The sequence below is a fragment of the Hyperolius riggenbachi genome, chromosome 6, assembly GCF_040937935.1.
Source record: "Hyperolius riggenbachi isolate aHypRig1 chromosome 6, aHypRig1.pri, whole genome shotgun sequence".
Lineage (NCBI taxonomy): Eukaryota > Metazoa > Chordata > Amphibia > Anura > Hyperoliidae > Hyperolius > Hyperolius riggenbachi.
The window spans coordinates 332,519,238-332,537,078 of record NC_090651.1 but is presented as its reverse complement, the minus strand read 5'-3'; the positions used below and the strand labels follow the sequence as shown (position 1 = coordinate 332,537,078).

At 42.9% G+C, this 17,841-nt stretch overlaps 1 protein-coding gene and 1 long non-coding RNA gene across 20 annotated transcripts in view; one reads left to right on the top strand and one right to left on the bottom strand.

Moving 5' to 3' along the window:
- The window catches only part of LOC137521770 (uncharacterized), a 193,550-nt gene that overhangs the window by 18,010 nt on the left and 157,699 nt on the right, over positions 1–17,841 (bottom strand). The gene's annotated exons all lie outside the window — the stretch shown is intronic.
- The window catches only part of POU2F2 (POU class 2 homeobox 2), a 330,684-nt gene that overhangs the window by 279,722 nt on the left and 33,121 nt on the right, over positions 1–17,841 (top strand). For all 19 annotated transcript variants that reach the window (XR_011022197.1, XR_011022196.1, XM_068241483.1 and 16 more), the window contains 5 exons: positions 2,526–2,631; positions 13,095–13,186; positions 13,269–13,415; positions 16,011–16,152; positions 16,244–16,392. Coding sequence is in view for 17 of the 19 variants with exons in the window: in XM_068241483.1 (XP_068097584.1) it covers positions 2,526–2,631; positions 13,095–13,186; positions 13,269–13,415; positions 16,011–16,152; positions 16,244–16,392 (636 nt within the window). In the remaining 2 variants the exon portion in view is untranslated. The remainder of the gene's footprint in view (positions 1–2,525; positions 2,632–13,094; positions 13,187–13,268; positions 13,416–16,010; positions 16,153–16,243; positions 16,393–17,841) is intronic.

Genomic DNA, 17,841 nt, shown 5'->3' with positions numbered 1-17,841 from the left:
GGTAAAGCAAAGTACTTTCAGTACAGCAGCAAAAAGTTCTGTCTATTAACTTATTACGTTATTATAATGCTCTCTTCCCCGATATCAAGCTCTGTGCAAACAAGACAGGCAAAAACGGTGCAGGAAATTTGGGCACACTTTACACCGCCATTGGCCGGATTATGAATTACGGCTATAGCGGCGCTCAGACAGTAATTTGGGGGCTGTCAAAAGACAGAGTCCAAATGACTTCAAAAACAGTGTAATTTGTCCACCAGCAATAGCTGGATGCTGAATTAAGTCTTATCCCCCGAGTCCATGGCGATCTGAAGGGGGAATAGTAATTCATGCTGCGTGGACTTTTGCAGGAGCAGGGTGAGACATTTTTCAGCTTTGCCTTGCACCCAAAATTCCTGGAGCCTTAATTACACGCATGTCTGTGCAAATCCTACCACCAACATGGTTGCATAGGAATTGGCCTGAACGCTACAGGTGGCTCCACACCTCTCCTTGCGATTAGTGGATGGCATTAGGTGAAGCTGTACCATACTGACAGGAATCCTCTAACATACAGCCTGGAGTTTGAGTACAGTCAGTGCTCTACAAAGGGCATTGGCTGGTTTATTTGCTTTTTAGAGATGAAAAGTAATGAGAAGAAAAAAAAGCACTTGAAGCGTAAAACAGCAGTCACAGAACAGCTAATTTACTTGATTTTCAGCAGCCCCCCACTATGTTCCAGTAAGGCCCATTCTCACTAGGCTGTAAAATGGTACAGCATAGAATTCATTCACACTTAATACTTAAAGTTGATTGAAACGGCAATGGAACAGCAGTGGAACGCGAAGTTGTGACAGTGGATGCCAACAGGTGTAATGAAAGCCTATGAAAATGGACCATACAGTTTTACCTGCTCACTGCAGCCACTTGGGTCTCCCCCCTCCATCTGCCAGGGACCTGCACTGCAATACTGATGGGAACCCTGGTTGAAGCATACCGCTGGGGTGCCCCATTAGACTGAAACAAGCCAATAGGAATCCTTCCTCCTCAGGGAAGATTCTCATTGGTCTACAACTCACTCAGCGGCAGCAGGGACCCAAACAGAACGGATGCATAATGGCACTTGTGTGAACGGCTGTGATGGACCTGCATCAAAACCAGCATATCCTTCCAGGATACGCTGGAGATGCACCTAGTCCTAGTCAGCCCCGAGCCTCCTCTACATTTCTATATGACTGAGGTGAGGACACAACCTTTTACCATCTGATTTGCTACATCATTTTTAAGATTTCCACTGGAAGTGCCTTATTAAATCAGGCCCAGTGTCTATATTGTCCAGAAAAAGCCATTGTGGCTTATTATGTTATGGTAACAGCTTGTTCCATAATTTGGCTGGCTAATGTAGCGATCAACAAATAATGTTACCGAAACTTAAAGAGAATCTGTATTGTTAAAATCGCACAAAAGTAAACATACCAGTGCGTTAGGGGACATCTCCTATTACCCTCTGTCACAATTTCGCCGCTCCCCGCCGCATTAAAAGTGGTTAAAAACAGTTTTAAAAAGTTTGTTTATAAACAAACAAAATGGCCACCAAAACAGGAAGTAGGTTGATGTAAAGTATGTCCACACATAGAAAATACATCTATACACAAGCAGGCTGTATACAGCCTTACTTCTGAATCTCAAGAGATCATTTGTGTGTTTCTTTCCCCCCTGAGGGGGGAGTGCATAGCAGAACCACAACACTGAAGAACTTGGCAGCCTTCCAGACACAGGCTGACAAGTCTGACAAGGGAAAGATACATTGATTTATTACAGAGACTGTGATAGTACAAAGTGCTGCAGTAAGCCAGAACACATTAGAATAGCTTTTGGAACTTGTAGGATGATAAAAAACAGGATGCAATTTTTGTTACGGAGTCTCTTTTAGGCCTCTTGCACACTGCAAGCAAATCAGATTCAGATTCAGATTTTTAATCTGTTTTTACATCCGATTCCGATTCAGATTTTTAATCTTAACTGCATGCTGTGTTTTTTGATCCGTTTTTCTGTTGAATGTATTCAAGGAAAATCGGAAACGGAATCGGAAACGGAATCGGAATCGGAATCGGAAAACGGATTTGCAGTGTGCAGGGAGCCTAAAGGATACATCTGGGAATTAAAAAAAAAAGTTCCGCTCTGAGGGAGGCCTTCGCTCCCACTGCCAGTGTTGGCCTACAAATTTCTTTGTAACCTATATCTCCAATAATGGAAGTCTACATTTGTCCCCCATACTGTCTGCTCCCTGTCTCTCTCACTACGGGGTGTATTCAATAAACTGCATTAATCAGTTACGTGCATAAAGTCTCACCGCAACATGAATGGAGCGTAATACATTGCATGTAATGTATTGCATTCTGCTCTACACATGGTGTGTTAAGACTTTACGCACACAAGTTTACTGTATACACCCCTATATAACTCATTGCAGTGTGTTTTTTTTTTTTCGGGTACCATGACTACTCTTGTTTTTTCTTACTTTATTCAATTTCTTACTCAACCCTCAGGATATACAGCAGTTGTTACAACTCCAGCAGCTTGTTCTTGTTCCTGGTCATCATCTTCAGTCCCCACCACAGTTCCTGCTGCCCCAGGCAGGACAGGGCCAACAAAGTAAGTTCAGAGTGTTTTATCCCTTACTAACACTGGCCATGTGCTAACATTTCTAACATTGGCCGCTGCGCTGCGGCCACTTCGCACATTGGCCGGCCAGAACCCGAAGTGGCTGGCCAGAACGCGAAGTGGCCACACTTCGGGTTCTGGCCGTAACATATATATAAAATCGTGTGTGTGTGTGTGTGTGTGCGTGTGTGTGCGCCGCGATCACGCAAAAACGCCTTGACCGATTTGAACGAAACTTGGTATACAGATCCCTTACTACCTGGGATGATATGTTCTGGGGGTCTCGCGTCCCCACTGCACACCTGGGCGGAGCTACAAACAGCCAATCAGATTCCACCCATTCAAGTGAATGGAAAAAATGTAAAAGGCTGCCATTCTCACAGTAATTGAGCCAGAGTCCCCACACTTGGCACAGTTGGTCACTTGGTGACTGAGGTTACAAATCCAGGAAAAGTGGGCGGAGCATAAAACGGCAAATGAAATTTCAGACATTCATTTTAAATGGAAAAATGTAAACTGCAGCCATTCTTACACTGTTAATCGCAGGGTTTTCAAACTTGGCAAACTTTGTCACTGGGTGAATGAGATTAATATTTAGGAAAGTGGGTGGAGCCTACAACAGCCAATCAAAAGTCACCTATTGATTTTCAAGGGGAATATTAAAACTGCTGTCATTCTTACACTGTTAATGGCAGAGGCTTCAAACTTGCTACAGTCGGTCATTGGGTGACTGGGGTCCAAATTCAATAAAGGGGCGGGGCCACAAACAGCCAATCAGATTTTCTTGGTGGATAAACTGCTTCCATTCACACATTTTTGATGCCAGGAACCTAAAAAGCTCACAAACTTGGTCATTGAGTGACTGCGGGTCAAGGTTACAAAAAGTGGGTGGAGCCAAAATAAAGTTCACTAGGAAAATATAAACTGCAGCCATTCTTACTCTGTTGAAAAAACCTTTGTACTGTGCGCTCACTATCTCGATTATACTTTAAATCTAAACAGACATATAAACATAGTCCATAACCAGAGTCCAAACGGGTTACTTATGTGTCCATGGATCGCTGCATCAATCACCAAAAGCATATGATGTAACCGGATTCCTTTTTCAAAAATGCTGCGCTCCCATGTATCCCAGATTTTCTTGTGATGAATTGCTCAAAAGAAATAGAGAACAAAACAAAACATAGTGTGATACTGCTTCAAACAATTTCCTTTTCACACCACCCAGTGTTGTGACCAATATCCCATACACGTACACCACGGCTCATAGGGTTATACAGGTCCTCACCATGTGTAATGACTGTCAAATCACAGACAGCAAACCAGCACCATATATAATCTCCCAGGGCATGCAGATATCCACCGAGTCATGTGTGGCCTCTCACCTCACTCTCCGCTGTCCAGATTATAAGACAGCAACAGCGCTCAGTGTCTCAACCGGAATATTCCAAGCAGCTCCCCCAAACGATACCACTCCTCTATAGCAGATTCCTCATATCAGCCTAATAACTGAAGGACTTGACATAGCGTAAAACCATTAACATTTATTAAGAAGATAAAAGTAGTGCACTCACATGTAACCAATAAAATCAAGCATGTATCAAACAGAGCTCTTTCTCGCCAGCCTCGTACGCCTGTAGCTCCGCCCTACGCGTTTCGTGCATGCGCACTCATCAGGGGCTAGTGGCGTCTAGTTGGCTGGCGCATTTATCCAAACTGGACCGCCGATTCTACCTATCAGCACATTTCCCACACCCAAGATGGCCGCTAGGTCACTTCCGCCCTCATCTGCCGCTATATCCCCCTATCGTGAACGGCCATGTCAGAGGGGGCGGTGCCCCGGGGGACACCCATCATTAATCACCCTAGTGACTGTAACCAGCCACCCACGGGTTTCCGAGCCTCCAGCACCGCCCATCCACATCATCTCATGGGCTTTTCTTATGCGTTTGGACGTCAGTCAGCTGGCTCTATGACTGATCGCCACAGCGGTTGTACGCAGCGCTATAACTGCCCCATACCGTTAACATCCCACTTAGCGCATAAAACTGACTCCCCATCTTAATACAGATAGATCACTGTTAAGACAACAGTAAATACATAATACATCTAAAACTTATAATCAGTCAGGCATAGCAAACATTAATTCTTAACCCTGGCATTATTAGACGACTAAAATAGCAGGAAATTGGCAATAGGACTAAAATGCAAACCACATATTCACAGATTGAATACTCTCATAGGTATCCATCCCCCCCACCAATAACACCATTGCAGGCTAGGGTTCCGGGCATGGACGCCTCCCCCACATACATGGCAGGAAGCGCACACATCCAGAATCCACTTAAGGATCCAACCCCAAAACATCCCCCACCACCCCCCCCCCCCCCCCCTCTTCTCCACTCCTACATACCCCTACACTCACCCCCCACCCCCCTTCCCCCCCTTAATAGAACAGCCAAGAGAAGGGATTCCCCAATCTAGGTATGTTATAAGAAAACAAATACCCACATTGCTCCCCCAACCAGGGCAATATCAATCATTGGATATAAAGCAATTAAGGTCGAACTCAACATTGAGCCCCCTAGGGTGCATCGTTTTCATCTCGTATATCCATCGTGACTCCATTCTTGACAGTTCCCTTATCTTATTACACCCCCTCCAGCTACCCCTTAACTTATCAATCCCACAAAATTTCATTCCCATCGGGTCCCGGCCATGTTTCTCGGCAAAGTGCTTAGACATATTGTGCCCAACATTCCCTTTCTTGATGTTCCTGACGTGTTCACCTATCCGTTCTTTTAACTTCCTAGTTGTTCTCCCAATGTACTGCTGCCCACACGGACACCAGCACATGTAAACAACATGAGTAGTATTACACGTGATACAGTCTTTGATGGCATACTGCTTGTTGCTTACTTTCCCCACAAATCTATCCCCCCTCTGTGCCCGTGCCTCTCTGCATCCCACACAATCCCGACAGGGGTAAAACCCCTTATTCCCCACTAAGTCTCCTCTGGTCTTTACAGGTCCATCAATGAAGCTTGGGACAAGAATCTGCTGTAAATTCTTGGCCCTCTTGTATATAAATTGAGGTCGCATCGGTATGATCTGTCCCAGAACATTATCTGCCCTCAAAACATTCCAGTGTCTTTTGAATACCCTCTCCACTTCATTAAACCTAGTGTTATAATCAAGTACCACTGCATATTCATACCCGTTATTCTTACTTCTCCCACCCTGATATCCCATCAACTGTGCCCTATCCATTTTACCAGTAGCATCCCGTATCTGTGTAACTGCTTGTCTCCCATATCCCTTTTCCACAAATCTTTCTATCAACATATCAGTCTGTTCCAGAAAGTCTGCAGTCTCTGTACAATTCCGTCTTATCCTATACATCTGGCCTTTGGGTATATTAGTTAGCCATTTTTTATGATGGCAACTTGAATATGGAATGTATCCATTCCTATCAGTCTTCTTGAAATAGGTCCTAAAAAAAAAAAAAAAAAAAAAAAAAAAAAAAAAAAAAAAAAAAAATGGCTAACTAATATACCCAAAGGCCAGATGTATAGGATAAGACGGAATTGTACAGAGACTGCAGACTTTCTGGAACAGACTGATATGTTGATAGAAAGATTTGTGGAAAAGGGATATGGGAGACAAGCAGTTACACAGATACGGGATGCTACTGGTAAAATGGATAGGGCACAGTTGATGGGATATCAGGGTGGGAGAAGTAAGAATAACGGGTATGAATATGCAGTGGTACTTGATTATAACACTAGGTTTAATGAAGTGGAGAGGGTATTCAAAAGACACTGGAATGTTTTGAGGGCAGATAATGTTCTGGGACAGATCATACCGATGCGACCTCAATTTATATACAAGAGGGCCAAGAATTTACAGCAGATTCTTGTCCCAAGCTTCATTGATGGACCTGTAAAGACCAGAGGAGACTTAGTGGGGAATAAGGGGTTTTACCCCTGTCGGGATTGTGTGGGATGCAGAGAGGCACGGGCACAGAGGGGGGATAGATTTGTGGGGAAAGTAAGCAACAAGCAGTATGCCATCAAAGACTGTATCACGTGTAATACTACTCATGTTGTTTACATGTGCTGGTGTCCGTGTGGGCAGCAGTACATTGGGAGAACAACTAGGAAGTTAAAAGAACGGATAGGTGAACACGTCAGGAACATCAAGAAAGGGAATGTTGGGCACAATATGTCTAAGCACTTTGCCGAGAAACATGGCCGGGACCCGATGGGAATGAAATTTTGTGGGATTGATAAGTTAAGGGGTAGCTGGAGGGGGTGTAATAAGATAAGGGAACTGTCAAGAATGGAGTCACGATGGATATACGAGATGAAAACGATGCACCCTAGGGGGCTCAATGTTGAGTTCGACCTTAATTGCTTTATATCCAATGATTGATATTGCCCTGGTTGGGGGAGCAATGTGGGTATTTGTTTTCTTATAACATACCTAGATTGGGGAATCCCTTCTCTTGGCTGTTCTATTAAGGGGGGGAAGGGGGGTGGGGGGTGAGTGTAGGGGTATGTAGGAGTGGAGAAGAGGGGGGGGGGGGGGGGGGGGTGGGGGATGTTTTGGGGTTGGATCCTTAAGTGGATTCTGGATGTGTGCGCTTCCTGCCATGTATGTGGGGGAGGCGTCCATGCCCGGAACCCTAGCCTGCAATGGTGTTATTGGTGGGGGGGATGGATACCTATGAGAGTATTCAATCTGTGAATATGTGGTTTGCATTTTAGTCCTATTGCCAATTTCCTGCTATTTTAGTCGTCTAATAATGCCAGGGTTAAGAATTAATGTTTGCTATGCCTGACTGATTATAAGTTTTAGATGTATTATGTATTTACTGTTGTCTTAACAGTGATCTATCTGTATTAAGATGGGGAGTCAGTTTTATGCGCTAAGTGGGATGTTAACGGTATGGGGCAGTTATAGCGCTGCGTACAACCGCTGTGGCGATCAGTCATAGAGCCAGCTGACTGACGTCCAAACGCATAAGAAAAGCCCATGAGATGATGTGGATGGGCGGTGCTGGAGGCTCGGAAACCCGTGGGTGGCTGGTTACAGTCACTAGGGTGATTAATGATGGGTGTCCCCCGGGGCACCGCCCCCTCTGACATGGCCGTTCACGATAGGGGGATATAGCGGCAGATGAGGGCGGAAGTGACCTAGCGGCCATCTTGGGTGTGGGAAATGTGCTGATAGGTAGAATCGGCGGTCCAGTTTGGATAAATGCGCCAGCCAACTAGACGCCACTAGCCCCTGATGAGTGCGCATGCACGAAACGCGTAGGGCGGAGCTACAGGCGTACGAGGCTGGCGAGAAAGAGCTCTGTTTGATACATGCTTGATTTTATTGGTTACATGTGAGTGCACTACTTTTATCTTCTTAATAAATGTTAATGGTTTTACGCTATGTCAAGTCCTTCAGTTATTAGGCTGATATGAGGAATCTGCTATAGAGGAGTGGTATCGTTTGGGGGAGCTGCTTGGAATATTCCGGTTGAGACACTGAGCGCTGTTGCTGTCTTATAATCTGGACAGCGGAGAGTGAGGTGAGAGGCCACACATGACTCGGTGGATATCTGCATGCCCTGGGAGATTATATATGGTGCTGGTTTGCTGTCTGTGATTTGACAGTCATTACACATGGTGAGGACCTGTATAACCCTATGAGCCGTGGTGTACGTGTATGGGATATTGGTCACAACACTGGGTGGTGTGAAAAGGAAATTGTTTGAAGCAGTATCACACTATGTTTTGTTTTGTTCTCTATTTCTTTTGAGCAATTCATCACAAGAAAATCTGGGATACATGGGAGCGCAGCATTTTTGAAAAAGGAATTCTTACTCTGTTACTGGCAGGGTTCTCAAACTTTGCACAGTTGGTCACTGGGTGAATTGGATGAATATTGAAGAGAGTGGGTGGAGCCTACAACAGCCAATTAAAATTCACCTGTTGATTTTCAAAGGGAATATTTACATTGCTGCCATTCTTACACTGTTAATAGCAGATGCTTCAAACATTATACTGTAAGTCACTGGGTGACTGGGGTTCAAATTCGAAAAGGGGGCGGAGCCACAAACTGCCAATCAGATTTGTTTAATTTCAATGGGAATATACAAATTATTGATACCAAAAGCCCAAAGCTCATAAACTTGGTCATTGAGTGACTGTATTTTAAGGTTAGAAAAAGTGGGCGGAGCCAACAACTACATTTTATTCCAGGGAAAAATATAAACTGCAGCCATTCTTACACTGTTAGTGGCAGGATTAATATTCAGAAATGTGGGTGGAGCCAACAGCCAATCAAATTTCACCTATTGATTTTCAAGGGAAATATTTACATTGCTACCATTCTTACACTGTTAATGGCAGAGGCCTCTTACCTGATAGGTGACTGGGGTACAAATTCACTAAAGGGGCGGAGCCACAATCAGCTAATCAGATTTGTTAGATTGATTTCAGCATTCTGTTATTGGCAGGGTTCTCAAATGTGACACAGTTGGTCAATGGAACCTACAACAGCCAATCAAAATTCACCTATTGATTTTTAAGGGAAATATTGAAACTACTGCCATTCTTACACTAATAATGGCAGAAGCCTCAAACCAGCTACAGTCGGTCATGAAGTGGCTGGGGTTCAAATCTACTAAAGGGGTGGAGCCACAGACAGCCAATCAGATTACTTTACTGGATAAACTGCTTTCATTCACACAATTTTGATGGCAGAAACCCAAAAGCTTAAAACTTGGTCACTGGGTGACTGGGTTTAATATTCAGAAAAGTGGGTGGAGCCTAAAAAGAAAATCAAAATTCACCTGTTGATTTTTAAGGGGACTATTTAAATTGCTGCCATTCTTGCACTGTTAATGGCACAAGCCTCAAACCTGGTAAAGTTGGTCTTGGGTGACTGGAGTTCAAATTCAGAAAAGGGGTGGAGCTACAAACAGCCAATAAGATTTGTTTCATCTCACTGGTAATTTACAAATTATTGATGCCAAGAGCTCACAAACTTGGTCATTGAGTGACTGTGTGTCAAGGTTACAAAAAGTGGGCGGAGCCAAAAACTAATTTCACTAGGAAAATATAAACTGCAGCCATTCTTGCACTGTTAGTGGCAAGGGTTCTCAAACTTTGCCCAGATGGTCACTGGGTGACTGAGATTAATATTATGGGAAGTGGGTGGAGCCTATAATAGCCAATCACAATTCACCTGTTGATTTTCAAGGGGAATATTTAAATTGCTTCCATTTTTGCTCTGTTAATAGCAGATGCCTCAAACCTGCTACAGTTGGTCATTGGGTGACTGGGATTTAAATGCCGGAGAGGGGCAGAGCCACAAACAGCCAATCTGATTTATTTAATTTCTGTGGGAATATACAAATTTTTTATGACAAAGACCCCAAAGCTCACAAACTTGGTCATTGAGTATTTGTGTGTTAGGGTTTGAAAAAGTGGCTGGAGCTAACACCAGCCAAATACATACCCGGGCAACGCCAATTCATCAGCTATTATTCATAAAAGTAGATGGAGCCTACCAAAGCCAAACAGAATGTATCTATTGATTTTCACGGGAAATATTTCATTACGGCCATTCTTGCACTGTTAATGGCACAAGCCCCAAACTGGGTTACAGTTATCTATTGGGTGACTGGGGTTCAAATTCAGAAAAGGGGTGGAGACACAAACAGCCCATCAGATTTGTTTTATTTCAATGCAAATTATTGATGCAAAAGACTGCAAAGCTCACACATTTGGTCACTGAGTAATTAAGTAATTTTCTGTTACTGTTACAAAAAGTGGGCATAGCCAACACCAGCCAAATACATACCCAGGCAATGCTGGGTCATCAGTGGGCGGAGACAAATACAAATTTCACTGGGAAAATGTAAACTGCAGCCATTCTTACACTGTTAACCTTCCTGGCGGTAAGCCCGAACTGAGTTCGGGCTATGCCGCCGGAAGGCACCGCTCAGGCCCCGCTGGGCCGATTTGCATAATTTTTTTTTTTTGCTGCACGCAGCTAGCACTTTGCTAGCTGCGTGCAGTGCCCGATCGCCGCCGCTACCCGCCGATCCGCCGCTATCCGTCGCGCCGCAGCCGCCCCCCCCCCAGACCCCGTGCGCTGCCTGGCCAATCAGTGCCAGGCAGCTCTATGGGGTGGATCGGAATCCCCTTTGACGTCACGACGTCGGTGACGTCATCCCGCCCCGTCGCCATGGCGACGGGGGAAGCCCTCCGGGAGATCCCGTTCTTTGAACGGGATCTCCGGATCTCCGATCGCCGGCGGCGATCGGAGGGGCTGGGGGGATGCCGCTGAGCAGCGGCTATCATGTAGCGAGACTTTGTCTCGCCGCCAGGAGGGTTAATGGTAGGGATCTCAAACTTTGCACAGTTGGTCACTGGGTGACTGGGATTAATATTCATAAAAGAGGGCGGAGCCTACAAAAGCCAATCCAAATTCATTTATCGCTTTTCAAGGGGAATATTCAATTGCTGCCATTCTTGCGCTGTTAAGGACACAAGCTTAAATTCTGGTACAGTTGGTCATTGGGTGACTGGGGTTCAAATTCAGAAAAGAGGGTGGAGCCACAGACAATCAGATTTGTTTCATTTCAATGCAAATTATCGATGCCAAACAATGCAAAGCTCACAAACTAGGTCATTGAGTCATTGGCCCATATGCAATTCACTTTTTCTCCTGAGTTTTCTCCTAGGTGATAATTTTTTATCTTCTTTTTAAAATAGCTTTCCAGCACTTTTCAACTGAAAAAGTACTAAGAAGTAAGTACAAATGTATTATCAAAATAATTTTTAGTATTTTCTTGCTTTCTGGTGGCTTAGCATGCATATTATTGACAATTTAAAAAAATATCACCTAGGAGAAAACTCAGGTGAAAAAGTGAATTGCATATGACCCATTGTGTGATCATGTTAGAAAAGTGGGCCGAGCCAACACCAGCCAAATACATACCCGGGCAACGAGCTAGTTGAATAATAATTCTTGAGTGCATCAGAATCCACTTTGATCGCCGAGTGCAACAGGTGGCGCACCTGGAATTATTTGTGGGGCACACGGCAATAGTGCAAATAACATAGCAGCATACGGCTTAGTGCAACAGGTGATTAGTGATGGTCATGTCTAGGAGAACTCACGAAGAATCATGTGACTTGTTTGATCAGCTTATAGATTTCCAAAGCTGTGTGATCACATCCTGCTTTAGCACATGATCATGACTAGCAAATCAGAGACTTGCCTATCACCTGACCAAACTGATCACATGCTTCTCCCATCACTACAGGTGATAGACAAACATAAGAACACGCATACGGGAATTAGACATATTTGCAGAAAGCCTGGAGGCTTGGAAGGCCTGCTAGTTTTTGGCCTGGTACACACATCCAATTTTGGTTGGCCAATTTTACCACTTCCATGTAGTATGAGAGCTTACCTACACAAATTGTTCATAGAATGCAAAATCTGTTGTCCCACATACTACATGGAAGTGGCATAATTGGTCAGTGATTGGCCAGTTAAAATGACTTGTGTGTATGCACCCTTAAGGTGGCCACACACTATACAATTAAAAGATCCAATTTTTCACCAATTCAATAGTTTTGATCGGTTGTCCCGAAAAATCAAGCGATTTTCTTTGTTTTCGATCGATAAAGGTGGCCACTAACTGTCTAATTTCTAGCGAAAAATCATTAGTGCGATCAGAAATTCTGATCGGATTGGTTGTAAATAATCTCTCTTGATGGGCACAATCGATTACAAACGATTATAAAAATAGTCGTCCGATTGGATTTTTGTCAAGCCAAAATTTGATTTTCTTGTTGGTTGTGATAGATAGGAAGCAAAGATTGGTTCGTTGATGGTGCAGTGAATGATTTTTCTTCCGATCAGAATTTTCTGATCACTCGACTGATTTTTCACTAGAAATTGGATCGCTTATGGCCACCTTTAATCCGATCCAATTTCCAAGGTTTTTTTTCGATTTTTGGAGACTGGACATGTTGGAAATTTCAGACCTACTTTATCAAGAATTGTATGGTGTGTGGTGGATTGTCAATTACTTGATGTGCAGTTCTAATATTTTTTTTTTGTGAACTTTCAATTATTTTATTCATGATTGGGGAAAAATTGAACAGAGGTGTGTGTGGTACATTGGTCAGATTTTTGAATTGTTACAATTAGTCAAAAAAATGAATGCTATTCTTGAATTGAACAGATAATTAAAGAATTGTATGGCATGTGGCCACGTTACCCTGATAGTTTCTGCAAGAATTTCAAGGGGTAAAACAATGATTTTGTGAAAAGCTGTAGCCTTTTGCATGTATATCTCATCTAGCATAGCAATATCCACAGCCCTGTTCTCTATGAAATTCAGCTCCCCTGACTTCTGTCTTTGTTTCCTCCAGGCCTCCTCTCTGCACCAAATCTCTTCCAGCTACCTCAACAAAGCCAAGGGAGTCTCATGCCGGGTCAGCCAAGACCCGGTCTTCCCACTCAGGTAAGGGATATGGCCGTGTCTGCAGCAGGTATTTCCCTTTTCAGAGGATAATTGTAGTGAGCCTATTGGTTTCCTCTTGCAGGCTGTGTCCCGCCCAGGACCCCAGGATCCCCCGATATTGTCCCATTCAGAGCCAGCATCTCATCCCGAGGAGCCCAGTGACCTGGAGGAATTGGAACAGTTTGCAAGAACCTTCAAGCAGCGTAGAATTAAGCTGGGGTTCACTCAGGTGAGAGAGAGGGATTCTGTTCTTATTATTTGTGTATTAATAACAGAAGGTGGGAGGACAATGAAGAGCAAAGATGCAGCAAACAAAGGCCCGCTTAACAGATAACTTCATTTAACTGCATTCAACCCTAGCAGACTAGTACAGTAGATCTGTGCATTTGTAGACGCATCACATTTTTACATTGCAGTTCTGTCCACCGGGCTACATGCAGCACTGGACATTTTTTCTGATGCCCTGCTTTACAGTTGACGAATAGCACACATACGTTCTTGGGCAACAGTGGTGTGTCAAAGACAGGTTGTGTTCCATTGATGTATATGTCAACATCCGCTGAATATAAGCCCTACTGCGTTTTTGGGGTTTTTTAATAATCAGAGGGGGATTCTTATGTCATGTAGCTGTACCTACACCTCATGGAAATGTTTCATTCTTTCAATATTTTTCCTTTTTATTTCAGCAGTGATGTATAAATATATCAAATATCCATGCACCATTTTTATTTTGTACTCCATTGTGATAGTCTGTTTGTATGTGGAAAAGCTACACCACTACATTTGTCACTACCTAAAATCAAATAATTTGCTCCAGATCAAGTGCTAATGACTAGAACACTGCTGGCGAGGATCTTGGAGGAACTTGTAATTTAAACCTCAGACATTTCGCTTGATTTGATCTTTGTTGTTACCGTTTGAGGTATCTCCACACCTGGATCAAAAGGGCACTCTGTGGTCTTCTAAAAGAAGGTTTTTAAATGCCTCAGAGTCTAGAGACGAGATTTCAAAAGATTGTAAAATAATTGGACATCAGTCAACTACCAGTGGAGAAGATTTCAAAGGCCCAGCAAATAAAACCTGAGTGCTGTGAGAAGTCTCTGACTTACTGACCTACAGGTAGCGTCCATTGCTACGTATGTAAAAGTGCATCAGTCTGCCATTAGGAAAAATCTGCATACAGCAGGTCTACATGAGAGCTTGGAAGAAACCTTTACTTAACAGAAAGAACACCACAGCAAGATTTGAGTTTTAATTTAAAAAAACTGAATCTTTTTAACGCCCCTTAAATTATGTGCAATTTTCTAGCCTCCAATTTCAATAACTTAACATCTGCATTGAACCTCATTTGCATTGTAATTACCAGGCTTATGAGAGGAATGCAGGATGGATGTAAATATTATGGCCTTCTAATATGCTTTAGGGCAGTGCTTCTCAACATAACATACTGTACACCTTTATAAAATCGTGTTTACCCTGTCCCCGGTAGGGGTACCAACTTAAGTACCCCTGTCACTCATGAACTTGTCAGGAAACGTCCATAATTGTGCAGGAATGCATTCCAAACATTCATTTATGCTTTCCATTCACTTTATTCAGTTATCATTTTTAAATCTTAGAACTTATCCCAACACATGTAGCCCTGGGGTACGAATTCCATGTACTGAAAAGTGAAAACCTAGCCTCTAGGGTACACCAGACTTGCAGGCAAATGGTATTATATTGGCAATTTTAATCTTTTAGTTCATGAGAAGTACTGTAGGTAATGGAGGAACAAACTACTAATTACTCTCCTGACAGGTGAAAACAGGAAAAAGAGTGTATAATAGGAACATCTCCAAACAGGTATAACATTCAACAGCAGCCTCTGCTGGTCAACTCCAGCATAGCAGTTTCATTATTCTTGCTATACTACATTGATTTACAGCTCTTACATACTGTAGTTACATACTTCAGTTAAAAAAATAAAAACTTCCATCCATGAAAAAAACAAACTGTACAACCCTGTCCTGCAACTGCACATATCCCAAATGATCTAGATGAATGCAAAAACTCCTACAAAGCTTGGGCCAATTAGCCTTAAAAAGGAAAAAGATTCCTTCAGATGGCAGTCCGATAAAATCCCTGGATCAATATCGCCAGAAATTATCATATAATTATAGCTGTGGATGTCCTTCAGTGCAAATAAGATGTATGGGAAATGATTTAGAGTTATGATGATGTCTGCCGTCTTTGCTTTCTTTTCCATGGTATATAGGGGGCAGCAATGAAGGAAAATATTGTTAAAGTGGATCCGAAATGAAAAAATAACCATAACAAGTAACTTGTCTATATATCTTATCTAAGGTTTAGATAGTTTACACAGCATATCTAGCTGCAAACAGCTTCAGGTTTATGATTATTTATTCCTGTGATACAATGAGGGCAGCCATGTTCTGTTTGTCACAGGTTGAGGGCTGGAGATGCTATCAGCTTTCCTGTGTGTAAATTCAGTCCCCTCTCCTTCTTCCTCCTCCCCTCTGTCTCTGAAATCAATGGCTAGTAACCTCCAGCCCAGAGTGAGCTCCCATAATACCTTGCTACAGTGCCAAGGCACAAAAAGAGCTGTGAGTGAGGCTTGTTTAGTTTATAGGGAATTAGAGTATTAAAACAAAACAAAAAAGTGTTTGGCTTGAGGAATGCCCTATAAACTATATGAAAGGAACACAATTATGCAATAAGTAAAAGTTTATCTCAGATCCACTTTAAAGCTAGTAGCCTACAGTGCCATGAGAGAATGTAGGGGTAGCTGTGTTACAAATGCAATGGTTTTGTTTCTTTACAGGGGGATGTAGGCTTGGCTATGGGCAAACTGTATGGCAATGACTTCTCTCAGACGACCATCTCCCGATTTGAGGCACTTAACCTAAGTTTCAAAAACATGTGCAAGCTAAAACCCTTGTTACAGAAGTGGCTGAGTGATGCAGGTAAGAAGGACAGGGCTTGCATGTTGCATGTCAACCTGATATCTGTTGGCTCCGGTTTATGTATATTACAAGTATCTGTTTCTCTGCTTAGAATCCATGTCTGTGGATAGCACTCTACCCAGCCCCAACCCACTGAGCAGCCCTGGGGGAGGATATGAAGGGCTCCCTGGCCGAAGACGCAAGAAACGCACCAGCATTGAGACAAACGTGCGCTTCGCACTGGAGAAAAGTTTTATTGCGGTAATAGAGAGATTTCTAATATTGAAAGAGATAATTGGAGAAGGAAGAGAAGTGTATAAGACACTGTGTGGGGCTATTTATATTGCAAAGATAGATCGTTACTTTATAGCTCACTCTATATTGCTGCTCATGTCATAAAAAAAAAAAAACATACAATCCAAGGGAGGGATCTGCACACAAACTTTATGGAACTTCATTTAACTTTTATTGTCCCAACACACGTAATACATCTGGCTGTGTAACCGACGATCGTTTCGGGGCCAATATGGTCCCCTTTGTCATAATATGGGGCAGACAAACATGAGCGTACATCCTTTGGATTGTGGATTTACTAAAGCCTTGGAATCCTGCACCAGCATCCACCCCCTACACGTGTGCAGTTCTCTTGATCTGATAACAAAAACATACACATAACAAAAACAACCACACATTCAATTTCAGACAACATACACATTTGCATGCAAATAAGATAATACAGCACTTCACTATAATGTAGTTTTTGTTTTGTTTGCTCAATAGTAGGTTGTACAGTACATGCGCTATCATAGCACAAGTGTCTCAGATTATATACTGTATGTGTGATGTCATCACTGCTATCTACACCAGTGCACAGGCAAGGAACACAGTGCCAGGAACACCCACCACATCAGTCAGTGACATCAACAAACCAACTCGTCATAGTTCTGCAGCACAGCAAAGCACATGTGCCAGTTGACAGCCACCACCCCACATGGCACTTAGGTCTGCAGTACTGCTCACTAGGCTATTTCACAAGGGGAAGGAAGAATAATTGATGTAAGACTACATTTTCCAGCATTAATGAACTGTCCACTCAGAGAGAATGAAAAATTGAAGTTCATAGGAAGTAGATGGTGAGACCATGGTTTGCGCACAGAAGACTGCTTGTGCTCTAGATTTCTTACATCTGTATGGATAGGTTTGTAGTGCAAGAACTCCTACACAAATGAGTTTTCAACTTTTTCTATCCTTTGAAAACTAAAAAAAAAAATGCAATCGCAAACACACAGAAAAAACAAAAATCGCACAATGCAGAAAACTAATAGTTTTCTGAACAGCCAGTTGTGCTCCCAGCCTTAAAGGACCACTGTAGTGAGAAGAATTATGGATGCTGCCATATTTATTTACTTTTGAACAATACCAGTTGCCTGGCAGCCCTGCTGGTCTATTTAGCTGCAGTAGTGTCTGTATCACACCAGAAATAAGCATGCAGCTAATCTTGTCAGATCTGACAATAATGTCATGCCTAATACACACGGTACGATTTTCCATGCGATAGATGGATCAGATTGATAAAATCTGGCATGTCCGATATTGCTCCTGATCGTTTCTGCGCTCGATTTCTCATAGCAGTGAATGTAAAAAAGATAAGAGAATTGAGTGCAGAATCGTGCAAAAATACGATTGGGTCAGAAAATCGCACGGAAAATC